General features: G+C 33.5%; 3 protein-coding genes across 4 annotated transcripts; all 3 read right to left on the bottom strand.

Moving 5' to 3' along the window:
• Nucleotides 1-2946: 2946 nt before the first annotated feature.
• Nucleotides 2947-5263, bottom strand: LOC133304113 (polygalacturonase At1g48100). 2 transcript variants are annotated; one of them, XM_061504086.1, is made up of 6 exons: nucleotides 4790-5263; nucleotides 4382-4569; nucleotides 4245-4272; nucleotides 3939-4146; nucleotides 3769-3850; nucleotides 2947-3553 (listed from the first exon to the last, which is right to left on the bottom strand). In XM_061504086.1, the coding sequence occupies exons 1-6, from the start codon at nucleotides 5210-5212 to the stop codon at nucleotides 3049-3051; spliced, it is 1434 nt and encodes a 477-aa protein (XP_061360070.1). In that variant the 5' UTR covers nucleotides 5213-5263; the 3' UTR covers nucleotides 2947-3048. The 2 variants fall into 2 exon arrangements, with proteins under 2 accessions (XP_061360070.1, XP_061360069.1); XM_061504085.1 differs by having other exon boundaries at nucleotides 4245-4289; nucleotides 4402-4569.
• Nucleotides 5264-10644: 5381 nt separating this feature from the next.
• LOC133304117 (glycine-rich RNA-binding protein 4, mitochondrial-like) lies at nucleotides 10645-14797 on the bottom strand. Its single transcript, XM_061504090.1, has 4 exons — nucleotides 14617-14797; nucleotides 11412-11480; nucleotides 11193-11299; nucleotides 10645-11092 (listed from the first exon to the last, which is right to left on the bottom strand). Exons 1-4 carry the CDS (start codon nucleotides 14738-14740, stop codon nucleotides 10955-10957), a joined length of 438 nt encoding a protein of 145 aa, XP_061360074.1. The 5' UTR covers nucleotides 14741-14797; the 3' UTR covers nucleotides 10645-10954.
• Nucleotides 14798-16363: 1566 nt separating this feature from the next.
• LOC133304101 (uncharacterized) lies at nucleotides 16364-18750 on the bottom strand (the record flags this gene model as incomplete). The annotated part of the gene is made up of 5 exons (XM_061504074.1): nucleotides 16364-16654; nucleotides 17086-17155; nucleotides 17242-17388; nucleotides 17468-17575; nucleotides 18607-18750. Coding segments are annotated over 5 exons (540 nt in total), but the record flags the coding sequence as incomplete, so codon positions are not given.
• Between the last annotated feature and the right edge of the window lie 4 nt (nucleotides 18751-18754).

Below are 18754 nucleotides of genomic sequence, written 5' to 3'. Positions count from 1 at the left end.
TGCCTTAAGCTCGCTGAAAGCGCTTAAGCGCGTTCTTCGAACATTTTTTTCCGCCTGGTTGCGTGCTTAAGCCTACACAGGCAGAGGGAATTGGTATTTTTAGGCCACCAAGAGTGCTTAAGCGCTCTACAGGGCGCTTAAGCGTGCTCCGACGGAGAAAAACAGGTTCAATTTGTATATTGGCACTTAACTTTATGGAGCATTTGGTGAATTAGATACCTAATAAACTAGACATGGCCAACAATGATTCAACACACATTGTGGCACTCATATCCCATCATATTCATCAATTTATCATTCATATCAAAATGAGAAAACATGCTTCACATTCAATCAATGTTACAATGAATCATTTACAATAATATTTTTCAAGATAATTACATGCCAAAGGACTTAGCTACAAAAGGGACACGATTAAAGCTATTAGTCATATCCAACAAGGCATTCACCACCACCATGATCATGCACTAAGTCCTCCAAAATACATCATGCAGCCTCAAAAAATACATATATAAGTGACAATGTAAATGACATATACATCCACAATCCTAGATAACATGCAATCCAAAAATTCAGGCTATCAACATATGACATCTAGTTCAAATACAACTACTTGTCACCAGAGGCTCCTGCAACATATGTACTTGAAAGGGGGTCCCTACAACTGGGGGTGTGATATACGAATATATCACAGTAAACCAGGGATTCTTGGAGCATCTCTCCACCCTATAGTTCACTCACGGTGTAATAGCAATAACAATAAATAATGCCATAAATATAAATTCATGCAGTGTGTAACAAACATCTCCAGGAGATATCCCTAGAGCTCTTATGTTGTCCTAAGGATACTCAGATGCAAATTGTTCTACTGGCCAGCTAAACTACCAAGTATGAATTACGCATCGTCACGCAACATACAAAACATAGGAAAACACCATCATATGCCACATCAAATGCATACACATACCAAAGCATTAAACTATTTTATTGTATTTACATACACTATCAAGAACCACTACCCATTTCGGGCTTGGTGGAACAATAAAGGGATCAATTTCCAAGGTCCGAAGGCTTACCTCAATGCTTCCAATCCAACCTTTGTTCAAGAACAAGTTTGCAACCAATCAAACTTTGAATTCAATCCACAATCTTACAAAATTCACATCAACACTCGGTTCACTCAAACAACCAAGTCAAGTTCCATTGCTTCCACCGGTTCTTGGTGAATCAAAGATAATCCACTTGCTTCAATCTTATCCACAACATGGGCATAATCAATCACCCAATCAATCAATGGCTTGGAATGTAAAGAAAATCATAAACTAAGCATGAATGTTTTTTGAAAATATTATAGTGTGCCCAAATGATGATCTAAACTCATTTCTACCGATTAAATCATCATCTAAACAACTTTTTCAAATTTTTCAAAGGAATTAAGCCTCAATCAACCTCTAGACTACCCCACCATACATGCATATTCATGAAATGGAACCCTAACATACGCAACATAGTAAAACTCAAGGAAAATGAAATTTCTTACCATTGTTAGCCTTAGAATCACTTAGGGAGTAGATTCCAAGCTTTGAATCAACAATGGGTCACTCCAAGTTCACCAATCTCAAGTTAGGGCACCATTTTTCTCTCCCATTTTCTCTTAATGCAAGGCTTTTTGGTAGATTATGAATTAGGGATTGTGTTTGTCTCACAATTCTAAGCAAGATTGGTCCAAGAATTAAGAGATTTGGTTGAGAAATGAATGAGTTGGGTTTTTGGAGCTTTGGCTATGGCTTCTCTCCCTCTCTCTCGGTGGCTGCATGAAGAAGAAGAAAGGAAATAAATGTGTCTTGTGTTTTTTTACACTTACATGGTTTAAGTTATTTCCATAGGGTAATAGCTTATCTATCTAGTGAGCTCAGTTCTCTTTCAAACTTTACTCAATAGACTAGAATATTTTTCTAGTAATATTTTTAGTCTTACTTTTACATTTTTCGTACTTTTGTCTACATATATTTTTACCTCATAATTTTCACTGACTGCACTTTTTACTCAAAGTAACCCTAATTAATTTAATTAGGTCTTTTACTTCTTTCAACCCACTAATACATGCTTAATTACTTAATTACGTGTAATTTACTAATTAATTAGGTTAGGGCTATTATACCTAGCCTTGTTGGAAACAAATGGGAGGAGGAGTCCTCCGAGTAAGACACTTTGGTGTCTTACTTTGGGAGCTAGCCTGCTGTGCAGGTAATAGCCTTTAGTGTTTAGGGTTGAGATGGCTTGGGCCTTTAGTGTTAGGCATGCCTTGCCGAGCTGGTGGATTAGGCTGGCCATAAGAGAAGCCCCCAACTCAATAGCAAGTAAGGTCTTCGTGCCGAGATGAATGTGTCCCTCGTCAATCTATTGCACTTGCTATAGACCAAAGGTGTTGCTCCGGATTGCAATTACTGATTAGTTTGGGCAAGGTTTTATTCAACAAAGTTGGATTTACATTAGTTTGGGATTTTTTTTCCCATAAAAAAATTCATAAAGAAGAAACATTTTTTTCTTAATTTAAAGTGTTGACAAAAATATTTAAAGTTTAAACTCAAATTGAAATTATACACTTAATATGACACAAAAGTAAATTACTCAAGTGAATCCATTTATTCTGAATAAGTTTAATTCATACACTATTTATGAATGAAAAGAATCTGTATCAAATGCCAAAAAAATGCAAGTTAATGAAGACACCCACACTACATTGGATTGGTTATGCCACATCGGGTAGGAATGGAGGCTAATAAATGAATGTCGGTACCATCGTAGAATCCTCCATATAATATATAAATGTTCTATCAAGCTATTACAATGTAGGTCCAAAAAAATGGACCCAATTCTGCATCTCATCACACAATGTGGGAATAATACCCCCAATTAGGGACGAATCCTAAGAAACATACATAGAACCACAATCATCATCACATAATAATGGTTATACGGACTCTATACGTGTGGTATATGATATATAAATCTTCTATCTAAGCAACAAAATTTAAAGAAACATCTTCAACTACATTGATATGCAGAAAGATCACCCACTGTCTCAGGGTCACCTTCCCTTAAGCAATTAATTGGAGGTATAGTCAAAGTCTCCTGAGTCCCATAAGCATTCCAGCAAAAAGGGTCATCCAGCAATTCTCCTTCGTATGGTAAAAGCTCAACCTCAGAGAGTGTTATGTTTGTGCAAGCAACAGTGTCACTGCATGCAAAATGAATAGGAGGGGTTCTCACATCATAAGTACCCTTTATGTTTGTGTAGTACACATCATTAACATGGACAGCTGAAGTCTGGTTTAGACATTCCTTTGACAAACAGTAGTATTGGTCTATAATGATGCAGTTCCCAACATTCACCATTTGGATGTTCTCAAATCTCAAACCTGCCACAGATCCTGTCCCACCTTGCCATGTCTTGATTCTCAGTCCATTGTCTGATTCCTTTATGATGGTGTTACGAACAGTTAAGTTAGAGACACATGCTTGGGAGTTGTGTACTCCAAGGCTTCCAATGCTGTAGAAAACATAACAATAAGGTCAGTCAAGCATGATGAAATTAGCATCATAGAAAAGTTGGTATTGCAAACGTTTCACAATTGCTGTGTTATCTATTTAATAGACCAAGTTGGGCAAATTCATTTCAGGTTAAACTCACACTTCCAAATTGTTTTTGTATATTAGTATGAATATATACATATATTAACTAACAAGCATCACTTATTTTTGTACCTAATCCCGTGGCTAGGACCACAAGTAACACCAACTATGTCCACATTTGAGGACCCGGGTCCAATTGAAATGCAATCATCACCTGTTAAAAATCATTTATTATATAACTTGGACATCTAGCATATGTAAGAAATTGTGAAATAAAGTGATCATTGATTTTTAGCCATTACCATTGCTTATCATGGTGTTATATATCCCAACAGACTTTGAGTTTTCTACATGAATTCCGTCGGTGTTGGGGCTGAGTTTAGGTGAAGAAATGAAAAGCCTATCGATAAGTACTCCTTGGCAGCCATCGAATTTCATGTGGATCTGAGGACTGTTTTGAATTTTCAGCCCATTCACCTTCAAATTGGAGCTCATGAAGAACCGTATCATCTATCCACAGAAAAGAAAAAAAAAAATGGTAAGAAAGTTGTATATATATAAACAGTTAGTTAATTCTTGAGCTGAATTCTGAAGAATAGTTTACTCACAGCAGGACTACCACATGGCCCTGGCAAAGTTTTTCCATCCGGACCCTGAAAATTCCATTTTGTCACTACCACTCAGTGGGGTTTCATCTAAAAGGAAAAAATGCAAAACAATAATATAGGGTCATTGTATTGATGATAAGATAAAATGATTGATTACCCTGTGAGGTTTGCAGGGGAGATCCCACCACTTTTCTCCATTGCCTTCTATTGTTCCTGTACCATTAAGAGTCATTTGGTCTAATCGATAAAACACAAGCCACTGATTTTGGCTATCTGCTTCTGGCCATGAACTCGGTCCATCTGGTGCCATGAGTGTACCATCCACCTAATTATATTTGAACCTTGTTAGTGAATTGAATACAAACATAATATAATATATATAGTCCATGTATTAAGAAGAGTTTTGTTGCTCTTGTGGTCCTGCCCGACTCGACCAGATTAATCAAATAATCAATGAACCAAGGGAGAAATCTTCATATATTTATATATGGTGTATAAAAAGTGATGTGAGGTGATGAGCTTGGCGACTGAATAAGCATTCTTACTTGAAATACTAATCCCGGTTTGCATGGACCTGAAAAAATGGTTGAAGTGATCTTAAAGCAGTAATTTTCTGGAGCTAGAACAACCCCTGACTCTACAGCACAAGCTGCTTTCCATGCTGCTCTGAATGCAGGTGTGTCATCAGCTGAACCATCTCCAACTGCCCCAAAGGATCTTACATCGAAAACACAGTTGGAAGAGGGATCCCGGGGAGGATTTGGATAAGGTTCAGAAGGAACACTTGGAGAATTAGCAGGGGGTGAAGGGTTTTCTGGCTCATGGGAAGAATCAGCAGGTGGTTCAGGAACATGTGAAACCTTCTTCTGGTTGGTGTGATGGTGGTATCTTCCTTCCACATTTCCCAGATTATGGTTGAAAAGTATCACAGTAATCCAGACAATAAGAAACCCACGAATGAGATCCATGTGGAGTTCAAGTCTGAATTGTTTTCACCTTGGATCAACAATATGTTATGTGCCAATGTGGAACAACAAACCCTGCTAAGTTGCTTCTGTATATAGACAAAAAAACAACAGCTTCAGAAATCCTAGTGTCAAAGATAATTGGAGGAGCTTGAAATAGAAGAAAGTAGAATGGCTAAGGTCTAATTTAACTTCACATGATTCTTAGCAAATTGGCCTAGCAAGGACCATCTCTTATTTATACTCACAACATACATGATCCCTCAGGAATGAATTCTCAAAGAATAAGGTTGCCACTTGTCATGTCCATGTTGATTAAAGGTATCAGGGTTCAACGTTTTGTGGTCCCGTATATGATGTCTTGGTTCTCTTCTTACACTTAATTCACTTCCCATTATTTTATCTCCTATACCTGTGAATTTTATGTTTTCACAAAATTGCACACTGAACAATATTTTTCAGTTGTTCATCTACTGTGAGGCTCAGCTTCTCTAGAAAATCGTGCTAAAACACTATATGTGCTTCTATTTATTTATATTTATATGATTAGAAAAATAAAATTTAATTAACTGTCTCTTATGAGTGCATGCACATGATGCTATCAGTCATCACAGAATAGTACTAGGTAAAACTAATTAAAAGAGAATAATAGGCTCCTTTGTGTTACTTTGATAAAATATATTTGACCCTTTAAGAGATTGAATATTTCTAATTGAAGTGGAACTCGTATTAAGTTGGAAAAATAAACAAGCCATGTGTATATATTTTCCGAGAAAATAAGCAAAACCATTCTAAAAACTAGTGTCTTTAGTGTCTGTTTGTCCAATCATGTAAGATGTTTCTCTTCGGGTTTTCCCTGAGAAGAGGCCAATTAATTGACACATGCAGCTTCTGAAAAACCAATAGTATACGAGATATTGCATGTGTAACATAGCAATAAGTTAAGAGGGCCAGATACTAAGCAACAAAAAAGCTAAGCATCATGGTAGATAGTACAACAAAACTTTCATTGTAAATCAGAACTACCATTCTAATTTTGAGTCAAACTTTCTCTTGCTTGCAAAATTAAGCAACTTGTTCTCTGATTAGATGTTTCATATGATCTTATCCTCAGGTAATTAACACAATGCAGAAATCACACACACATCATTGAATTATATCCTATACATATTCATTCATATTGTTATGCCAAAATATTTGCTTGTTCTGTTCTGATAATATGAACTTACACTCACAAAGGAACACGTAGGCTTTGAGAGAATAATCATTCATTAATAGTTTGGTGCAGAAAAAGAATTAAAAATACAAGTGTCAAATTGTGTGAATATGGTTTTGATATAAAAGCAATGAATCTCGTGACTCTTTGTTGTTGTTTTGCTCCTTGTGGCCAAGGAATTGTAGGCAGCATATATTAGGTGAGAGACAACTGAATTAACTCATTCACGGGTGGAATCAACTCTTGTTTGATTAAATGCCAAAAGGAAGAAAAAAAAATGATAGAGAGAGACACATAGAGAGTGACCCTCTTAGAAACCATTACCTTCCCTTATGCTATGTGTGAGTAGTCAAGCAAATAAAGAACATTGAAAAAAGCAATAGGACTATGTGACTTCACTTGATTGATGAGGTTTTTTTTTTTTTTCTGAGAGTTCAGAAAGTTTCTGTAACCATGCAAATGCAGTTTATATAAGCAAGAGTGTGGTACAGAAGAATGAGTTGCTTAGTGAGACATGAGTGTGAAGGGGGGTTTTATAGAGTGATAAGATTTGCACAAAGGAAATGGAATTGTTGAGCATGCATGCATTCGTGTTTGTCTTAACATGTCACGTGTGAACTCTCACGGGTGAGAAAGATAGAGAGAATTTCAAAACACAAACACATATAGAAGCTTTAACAGAAGAAAAAGTTTGTGATCAAAGAGATTCTGGGGTGAACTTTTTTGTTTTCCTGACAGACACATTGAAGGTTGCCATTGTGTGGTTCACAATTAGACACGTGGTTCACAATTACTGGTTCTTTGTTTCATGAATTGTAATATCTCTGGAAAATAATATTAATTTATAATATAATAAATTAATAATAATAATAAATTATAAATTAGTAGTAATAATATATATATATATATATGATGGTTATAAATAACAAATTATAATATAAATTTTGATAAAACAATTTTGTGCGATATGAGTGCTATTTGAAAATAATTTTGATACTTTATAATACTCTAGATTATTTATAATAAAATAATATTAATATATATATTTTATTATATATACATATTAATATTATTTTATTATAAATAATTTAGAATATTACAAAGTATCAAAATTATTTTTTAATAGCACTCGTATCGCACAAAATTATTTTATCAAAATTTATATTATAATTTTTTATTTATAACCATCATATATATATATATATTATTACTAATTTATAGTTTATTTTTATTATTAATTTATAATATTATAAATTAATATTATTTTTCTGAGATATTACATGAGTGGTCCCAATAAGAGAGAGACTCTCTAAGTTCCAACACTATTAATTTTCTGAAATCTATGATTTGTACACACACCCAGCTAGTAGTTTAAATATATTTAATCACAAATGAAGTTGAAAAGTCTCTTTCACGTGGTGGTGTTTCTTGTTCTTATTGTGTGTCACGGGCTTAGAGGAAGGGATTAATAAAAAGACTTAATTGGGCTTGTGAATAGATTTGTTTTGGGGTTCTTTCTTACAACTGTTGTTATGAGTTAGACACTGATGAGTACAGGTTATGTATTAATTGAATTATAAGGAATAAAACAGATGTCTCATTTCAGTGACATTGTTCATAACCCATTATTTTAAGCTTATTTTTGGATGTGTTTGTCTTAATCATATTCATGGTTCTAATCAAACACAAACATACACTCGGACCAGTTAGAGTAATGTTGCTAGGTGTTCCTGCTTCACAGGGGCCTATTCCAATTCAAGCACAAATACATGCACATTGGAGGATATTGACAAACTAAATCTTACCTTTTTAAAATCTGTACTTTATTTGATTTTGAAATTTGATCACACCTTGTTTTTTTTTTTCTTGCTTATTCTATGGTTTAACAAATATATATGGTAGTAACTAATAATGTATTCATGTTCATGTATTGAATGAAAGCTAGCTTTAGCTGATCATGTCATTTTTACTACAACCGTTGGAATGTTCTACCATTTCTTAATTTGATAAATAGATTGCCAAAAAAATTGGTCTTTTTCTTTCTTTTGCAATGACAATATAAAACTTCATATTTGTTGTTTTTTAAAATCACCAATCCTATTTAATGCCGAAGCAGTAACCAATTGGCTAAACACAAATAAGAACGAACATAAAGATTGCGAGAAAATACTATTTCTCTTTTCTTAATTTTATTTAACCAAAAACAACCAAATAACAATAGGGTTCTCCAAGACTTAAATAGTCAAAAATAAAATAACAAAAAAAGTAAATAACTATAATCATGCGCAGTCAAAGGAGATAACGCACAATCAACGCATACTCAAACATAATCTAAAATAATAAAAGGAAATAACTAGCAATTATTAAAATTCTATAAATAAAGAAATAAATAATGAAAAAGCTCAATTCAAGCGAGTCACCCAGGTGCATCACTATTATTATTAAACTTTTAAAAAAATTATGTGGATGTTTTATTTAATTATAAGACATACAATCAGAACGGTTGAATTTTAGATAGAAATTATACGACTGTTCTCTTTTTGGAAACAACATACAATTGATCTTTAATATATAAAAATGACCAATGCAGGTTACCATTAATTTTCTTTAGTTGTCATAATGACGAACGATTAAGAGTGTAAGTAGGTTGGGTTACGTTTTGATTTAAATAGGTCAGACCAGTGTAAAATACTTTAGGTCTGACCTGATCTGTTAGCTTGTGCAGACCCAACTTATAAATATGATCTGACATATATTTAAAAAAATAAAAATCTTGGCGTAGGCCTATTAGCCTATTAGGCATTTAACAATTAAAAAAATAATTAAATCAGATGAAGATTATATTTACAAACTAAATAAATTACAAATTCTTACAATTAAATCTTAATCGTTGATTTCCATCAATCTAATAGTTATAATTTATTCGGTCATACTTAAAAATTAATTATTAATTCACAATAAATTATAACTGTTAAATTAACAAAAATTAACGGTAAAAGTTTGGTTGTAAGAGTTTGTAAACTATTTAGTTTATAAATATAACCGTCCTCTTAAAATAATATTATTTTATTATTCAAAATTATTAAAATAATAATTTTATTTATTTTATTTAAAATAAATAATATGATATAGGACGACCTATAAGTTTATAAACCTAACATGACCTGCTTTTTAAATAGGTTATTTTAAAAGTCTAAGCATGTTATATTTAACTATATGTAATAGGCCGAACCGCAAATGTAACTTGATGGTCATCAACTCATCATTCCATAAATAAAGAGATTTTATGACGCTCAGCTAGCTTAAGAAGAAAAACTTTGAGGGCTCGTTTGGTAGACAGGATAGGATAAGGGTAGGATATGATATGTGGCTGATAAGCCGATATCATGTCCTGTGTTTGATGAGCACCTGATTAGCAATCTGATAAGATTACGTAGAAGGAGAAAGCAAAAATAAAATATAATGCAATAAATACAAATATATTGGGTAGCGTGGGGATATATTGGGTAGCGTGAGGATATATTGGGTATCCAATATTGGTATCTTATCCTATTGAATCCTAACCCAGCTCCCCCCATAGGATAAGAAATCATGTATTGGATAAGATAAAATGAGACAATAGGATAAACTAATCATATCCTATTGACCCACCAAACAAGAGATAAGTGTAAAATATGATAAGTTATCCTATTCTATCTTCTTATCAGGTGCTCCAAACAGAGGCCATGAATGAATATCTTAGAAATCATTCCCTGTTTCTCACCAAGCAAACATATAACTTCTTTTACTCAAATTCTTGCCCATCCCAATCACTTGGCTACACTTAAGTGGTTCAAGTGTAAAGGAAATACGCAATAAAAAAAAAAAAAAAAAAAAAAACAAAAAAAAAAAAAAAAAAAAAAAAAAAAAAAAAAAAAAAAAAAAAAAAAATTTAAAAAAAAAAAAAAAAAAAATCATTAATCTTTTCATTAATTGTTATGAATTTTATACTTTATTCTTTTCTTTTGGGTAAACATACTTTATTCTTTTAAACATAATATACTCTCTCATAAGTATTATTATTCAAATAAATTATTATCATCTCAATAGTTTACTCCCTATGTAGACAAAGTATACAGGAGAGCTTCTCTTGCTTCACCCTGGTAAGAATGACATGGCAAACACAACGCAGAACTTGGGCATGCAGAAATTATCCTCATAGAAAACCTAGTCCTACTACTAATTAACCACACCACCATATAATAATGCTACCCACATACATTTAAACACACATTTTCTAATACCAGCAAAAATTTTACTATTTGATTGTAGTTGATCCTACCTTATTTTCTACACACTTGTACTTTGATTTTATCACTTAACACAAATGTTCTTATGTGCACCGAGCATTGCTCTATACTTTAAATTGAAAATAAAGGGTCCAGATTGGAATACAATAGAAAACAATGCAGTTGTATCTAATGCATACAGCTTTTGTTTTGTTCCATCATTATCTCTTCTTCAGTAGCTTTACTCATTTTGAATTTTGATCAGTACCAGCAATCTACCACTTCCCCTTCCTCTGGCAAATTCCACTTCTTTGGGGGGCCTGAGGTCCTTGGGCGTGCATCAAAATCAGACCAACCTAGTCTTGCAATTTCTACACTAATCTTCCGACCATAAAAATCCTGTTGACAATGAACAGAAAAAGAAAATAAAAATTAGGAGAGAACATTCAGTTGTCATGGCTGATAATCTACAGATGAGGCATAACATGAAAATTTGAACCTTCTGATCCATGGTTTCAAGTGCAAGCATGGCATCATCTTGACATTTATATTGAATAAAGGCATATCCCTTAGATCTTTTCGTGTTCACATCTTTAACCACTTTAACTGCAGCACGTAAAATGCGCGACACAAGAGACAGAGTTAAAGTACTAAAAGTGATCATGTAAACTACTGAAGTCCCACATTATTATGAATAATAAGAAAATTATGCACTTACCTTCAGCTATCTGGCCAAAATTTGAAAAGTCCTTCTGCAAAGTAGTCTCACCAGTAGAGTATGATAAATCTACATCAAAATAAGAACAAGTAGAACTTGATATAAATATAGTAAATTAAAGGAAGAAATCATGTGCTCCGTGGCATACAGACATCAGAAGTGAAAAATATTTTAAAGCATATGAAAAGACTGATCACCAACGAAATTAAAGAATTACATAAAGTAAAGAAAATTCACCACCCAACAATCCATCAGAATTATGTAGACTGAACCTAAAGTCAAATTCTGAATTCGATCTAATTATATCAGCAACGAGTTCAAATTCAGAAAACAATCTCTTTGCAAAAATAAAAGGTTAAGGCTGTGGACAAATATATCGCAACCCCTTTACTCATAAATTGGGGTTTCATGGGGAGTCGTTTATATCAGTAAATGTTGGAATGTAACCACTGGATTTGTGGGTATTATAGACAGGAAAAAGTTATTGCAGTGTAGCTACATAAATTATCACCTGAGAGGCAGTATGGCGGGCAAGAAGAGGCTTTCAGTAGATTGGTGATGCACATTAAGTCAATCAGTTAATCCAGAAGATAAATTGTTACGATCCCACACCCCCAAGGGAGTGCCACACCCAAGACCGGCCAATGGGTGGCAGAACCCTTTGATTTATTAATAGATTTGAAGTTATTGCATCTTTAGATGTGGGATTGGTCGCATTGCCACCCCTTTTAAGGGCCGACGTCCACGGCGGCTTCACTCTGTCAACACTGACGTGGTGGTAGCTTTTTTTTTCCTTTTGGCGGCTTCACTCATCTGTCAGCCCCCCCCTATTTTTTTTGGGAAATATGACCCTTTAATCCAGCCTATAAGTAGCCCTTTTCCGTGACTTCATCTCTAAACAAAATCACTAATTGTTACGATCCCTCACCCCCAAGGGAGAGCCACACCCAAAAGACCGGTCAATGGGTGGGAGAACCCTTGGATTTATTAATAGATTTGAAAGTTATTGTATCTTTAGATGTGGGATTAATAACATAAGTTCATTTGGATAGAAGTTTAGTCCTTCAGAAGAAAATGCTTCCAGTATGTTTAGAAGTTCATTTGGATAGAAGTTTACAGGAAGTCCGTATGTTTAGAAGTCAAAAGCACATAATATAATAGCTAAGGCAAAGCCAATTTTATCTAAAATAAAAATGTAGTTAGCACAGCAAATCAGGATAATGTTACTTTGCCAGATGCCAGATGAATGGATGAATGCAATATTACTATTCAAAGTCAAAATTCAGTAAATAGTTGTGTAATGGGACCTTTGTAATTTCATTTATCAATTAAAGACATTGGCAAAATGATTCTTTTTAGTAGTATACAAGAATTCATTACCATTACCATAAAGGACAGAGGATCAAGAATTCTCCCAAACAGAGAAAATGGGTATATAGAACAAAACAAAACAAAAAAGCAAAAAATCAGCTTAAAAGGACTCTTAAATCCCTTTGCATATCTAATAAAAACACCCCCTCCTCTCCCCAAAAAAACATGACTTAAACCTACATAGAAGCTAGAAAAACACATCTATCTTGAAGATGTTCCAATAAAATTTCTTAAATGAAAGATTCTTGTTGTGTGCAAGCCACAAAACAAACTACCAGAGAGAGCACAGTACACACGTCCATAACAAGAAAGAAAAGTACATCTCATTAATGATGGTCTGTATGCTGCAGCATAATGTTCTTAATATATATATATAACAAAGGAAGATCAAAAATGGGGGAGATGAGGATTTTCATGATGCAAATTAACAAAATAGAAAGAAAAAAAGTAAATCGGGTTAAGAAAGCTTCAAATCCCTTGGCATAACAAACAAAGACCCCACTGAGAGGCCAGGAAGAAAAGCTTAAATTTCTGCTGAAACATATAACTTATGCACTAGCTAAAGAAATTGCAATCCTGTAAACAGAGTACACCTAAAAACCTTAAAAACCCTCATCATCCCAAAGTCCCAAAAGTGAATAGCTAGAAGAAGCGCCCAAGACATTGCATTCCATTTACACAGTAGGCAATAAAGTATTTTTTTTCTTTTTAATGAAAAATGAGGCAACAAAAGTTATGGACTTAGGAATCATATAGGCACAACCGGTGCTATAAACATTATACCATTCCTTTCCAATTGCTCTTGTCATATCACCCCAAAATCATTGTGTAATTATTCTTTTCCATCACTATGCTTGCATGAGATCAAGTTAATGAGGCAAATAACAAGGTATACTGTAATTGCAACACTTAATTATGATATGCAAGAAAAACAATGAACATAGCAAACCAAACTCAAGCCAGTATTCGCATGACACAATTCAGACCATGTTCATTGACATCATATGGTCATGTTCAAACTTCAATCGCATGTATAATGAATGGTGGCGTCGTTTGTAAAGTTGGTTTTGAAACTTGATTTGGCAGACACAGAAGGTTGAATTTGATCCTCACCAATTCAATTCCTATTATAATGCATTGCCTAGAGATTAATCACAACACTATGTACATAGTATAATGATCAGGAAACAACCATAAGCAATCATCAAAGAACTTAATCAGTCTGTTATATCTGCTTGCCTCACTAATATCCAAAGTCGGCAACTAGTCACAAATTCATCAAGGCCAATCTAAAATCCTTCAAAAAAAAATCTCGGGAAAATACAATATATTCACCATTCGCCTGCTTCATTTCAAAATGAAACCCTTTCCACCATACCCGAAATACATTCTAAAATCTAAACCTAACCATGTTTCAAGCACTTAATCTTTCAGAAACCCTTAAACATAAATACCCCACTAAGGTACAAGGTACAAACATTGAGCCACCTATACATTTTTGTAGGATAAACAACCTTAAAAAATAAAAAAATGTTCAACAACACTTAACAGAGTCTTAAAAATCGTTAATTAACCCTAAAAATACAATTAAAACAAAAACACAAACTTAAGCTAAGTCTATGTGCATCAATTACCCATTATCACCCAATTGCTTACATCTTCTTCTTGGATGGTGATTTTTCAAGAAGGTTTGGCTTAAAAATTGCAACTTTGTTATTCAAAAAAAAAAAAAAAAAAAAAATTGCAACTTTATTAAATAAATAATTAAAAAAGTACAAAAGTTGCAAGTTCAACAGTGTATCCCACAAGCATAATTGGGAGAGATGTGCATTACTTTTAACAATGATTTTGCTTGCAAGAGGGTACTCATGCCGAGAGCTAAGCTTAGGAAGAGAAAGATTCGCTCTTACAGAGGGTTTTACGGAACCAGGGAATGAAGCCAACATGCTCAACTCCATCAAAGCCCACGAAGCTAACACAACCTTTTTCAGTTTCAACTAAATTCAATGGTTGGATATGTCCTCCTAAACAAACCTATCTTGAGTCATTCTTCACTTTAGTCCAAAAATATAATTTATATTTATTTATGAATATTTTGATGGAAAAATATATTTTGAAAAAAAAAATATTATTTTAAATTTTAATCGTTGATTTCTGTCAATTTAATGATTATAATTTATCAAATTTAATTATATAATAAATTAATAGTTAGTAAAAAATTATAACGTTAATTGATGAAAAAATTATAAAATCAATTATTAAAATATAAAATGCTACAAAAGTTATATTTTTTAAAAGAATAAATATTTTTTTCTATATTTTAAATGATCCTTCAATATTTTCTTTTTCACATGACTATTTGGATGTATTTTTTTTTTTGGTAAGCGACTATTTGGATGTATTTATTACTCGAGAACTATACTTATTGCACTTATATTATTAGGAAATTCAAAAAAATTGGCCTCGAAATTAAATTCAATATTTAGTTTTATATCATCTTAATGAGTATTTCTAATGATCTTCTTAATTATTTAAAGAAAAACTATTAGACACCTTTTAGGTTTTCAAAATATTAATATTTCTACTTTTTTATTTTGTACTTATTGTTTTGAGTAATTAAGAAATGTACGAAATTTTGTTTAAAAAATATATCATTATTCATAATGTATATCAATGATTTAAAAAGTAGACTAGTCCTTGACCGATGAATAAAAAGTTACGATATTTTGAGGTTAAATCAGGTGATATCAAAATTTACATATTGACCAACATATCAAAACTTTTTAATCTTATATTTTATTGTTAAATTATTATTAACATTTTAATTGATCTTTAAAGGAGAATTTAACATTTTCGGATGTGTAATAACCTTGAAAAACAATTTGTGATGGACGCAAGATAGAGCTACCAACAAAAATAATTTATGCATTATTTTTAAAATAAATGACTTGACAATTTTGGTTTAATTTCACATAACGAAGTTGTATAAAGAAGCTAATTTCTTCCGAAATTGTTGTCTCCTTTCATAAAAAGTTTTTCACAATAGATTGTCTTTCCCACCCCCCTCAAAAAAAAAAACAAAAAAAAAAAAAAAGTTTGATCCTTGTGCCAAAAATTCCACGAGAGTTAAAGATTTCACGAGATCTAATCATTAGCTAAGTCTCCCGAAACAATATTTGATTCTTGTGATTAATACTAGTATTAAACAATGGATTCCATAAATGTGTTAAATGTGTTAAGAAAAAAGAGTTTAATGTTTCTCCTATAAATTTAGAGATAAGTTATGTGGTGCAAAGTGTATAGGGCCCCTTTTTCTCTCTTTCTCTTCTCACATGACTCCATTCACTCCCTTGTGTTATAACTTTATCTTTGGTTCGGAGAAGAAACATTAAACCGCATCACTGCATTTGCAAATATGATGATGGACATGAGGCTAACCTTTTGATTCCCTGTCCATAAACCTGCCAATGCCACTTTAAGAGCAAGTATTAAAATAAAACTGTTAACCATATATAGCTTGTGCATTGAATCAGAATAAAAGGAAAGTTTGCTTGAAACTTTAAATTTGGATCCCCACTAAGTACAATTCTCAAACCACAATGATTCTTGGTGGTTTGGTACACGAAATAGTATATATGATCTACCCAAAATTTTCTCACAATTTCCTTTTTACAACAAAACAACACCGTCAATTGTTTTCTATAAATCATAAAACCAGAAATTAACACTAACGAAACTTCGCAACATCTCAAAATATATCCACTCACTCGGTCCCAAATGATAAATCAAATAATCAAAACCCTACACTGGTTTTGTACAAAATTTATTCCTCAAAGCTTCCTCCAGTTTTTGGAAAATCACTGAGAATGCTCCTGCAAAGAAAACAACCCACAAGTAAATTTTTTCACACTTTCTAGTTTCTAGCGGAGGCATTGCCATTTGAACTCTTTTTTTTTAGTACATTGCCATTTGAACTTAACCATTGCAATTATCGAAATATCAGCCGCAGGAACAACCAATGTACAAGGGTGCAAACAGTGTGAGGAGTAAATGTGCATCAGTAAAAAAAAATTCAGCAAAGTGATGAGCAATCGGTTAGAATTGCAATGTTTATAATGCACACCAAGCCCATATTCATAAGATTCATCATTTCACTTAGCTAAGAAGGACATCTTAGCAGCACAGGGTAAGAACATATTCCTCCAAAGCTATTTTTAGAGTCAGCTGTAGACTAAAATACTACAAACATAATGAAAATGACACTTAAGAAAATTAAAATTGGAAAAGCAGGTTGGAGAAAAACCTGATAATGGGCTATTCCTATCTTGTAAGGAACCTTTCACCAACAGTGTCCCAGGGATTTGCTGAAAAACCTGTAGGATGGAATACATAACACAAGACCAATGTAAATTCTGCCAATCAAAATCATTTTCCAATCCAACAAAGAATGCAAGCATACCAATATTCGAAGGCATAATCTATTCAAAGAGAAATTCAGACTTGATCCATTAGATGTCTCTCCTGTAGGTTGACAATCCATGGATTTATTGGTAATGGGTAATTCATTCTTCATGATTGAATCACACTCATCTTTCGATGCCACAACCTATTAAAATGCAATCACGCTAAATAGTCATCACAAGGAAATTAAATCAGAATCTGAGACACAGAGTAACTAGTCTTACATCCACCGTGAAAGAGGAGGTATTCAATGTACAGGATAGGCCATGCAAAGAGAAGTAAGACTTGACAGCTTCCAACACATTAATGGCACCATGTTGGCGTTGAAGTCCCTGAAAAGTATATTTGCTTCATGACATCACATCAGGAGGAACCAAAAGTGACACAACATACGAGAACATATATAGATGCAATTGATGACTATTTCAAGGCAACATGTATTTCATATAATTTGTTGAGATATATAAAACCATTAATGTAGCCTCACCCAAAAGTTTAAGCTTTTGGGTTGAATTGGTTCTTTACATGGTATCAGAGTCTCGTGTCTCGGGTTCAAAATCTTGCCACCTCCCACTTTCTCTTGTAGAATTTCTTAGCACAAGTAGGCTGGACCTGTTGCATTGTCCACTCTTCAAGCTCAAAGGGCTCTTGTGTGAAGGGGCGTGTTAAGATATATAGTCCCACATTGGTTGTATGAGCAACTAATGTGGCCTTTATAAGGCCTTGGGCACTCTCACCCTTTGAGCTAGCTTTTGGGGTAGTGTATCCCAAGGTTCTTTACATGGTATCAGAGCCTCGTGTCCCGGGTTCGATCCTCACCGCCCCCCACTTTCTCTTTTGGAATTTCTTAGCACAGGTAGGTGGGTCTGTGCATTGTCCACCCTTCAAGCCCAATAGGCTCTCGTGTGAGGGGGCGTGTTGAGATATATAAAACCATTAATGTAGCCTCACCCAATAGCTTAAGCTTTTGGGTTGAATTGGTTCTTTACATAATTGAAGACATCTTCCACAAACAAGGTTCCTAGCACAAGGTGTCAAATATTCCCAAATATCATGCTAGAAAGAGTGTCTTCTGTTCCAAATTAGTTGATAAAACCATATTTTGTTGTTTGAGCCGTATTTTGAATTAAGTTTCTTAGTCACCATGATATCCAACTTAATTCTTAGTGCATAAAATATATATTTATGCTCTCAACCATTCTATCAAGGGTCAATATCTTAGTATGCCAGATAATGCGCTAGGAACTAGGATTGCTCCCAGAACAATCACGTCATTTTTTCATTGGCACGGGATAACAATCATTTTTTATGGGTCCGCTTAAAATCAATACAGTTGTTAGAAACCGCAAATTAGATACTACACCTCAAGCATGAAGGACATGTTATTCTTGTCAGGCAAAGAAATTGATGACTTCTGTATGGGAGGCAAGAAAGACCAAGCAAGCCCCCATCGGGATGTCCTGCCTTGGACAAACTCAGTTGTCTTCACTATGGTTACGCCAACCTCCCAA

Source organism: Gastrolobium bilobum, unplaced genomic scaffold (genome assembly GCF_033153095.1).
Source record: "Gastrolobium bilobum isolate Gb01-03AN ecotype WA unplaced genomic scaffold, APGP_CSIRO_Gbil_v1 utg5409, whole genome shotgun sequence".
Lineage (NCBI taxonomy): Eukaryota > Viridiplantae > Streptophyta > Magnoliopsida > Fabales > Fabaceae > Gastrolobium > Gastrolobium bilobum.
This window is presented reverse-complemented; position numbering and strand designations above follow the sequence as displayed.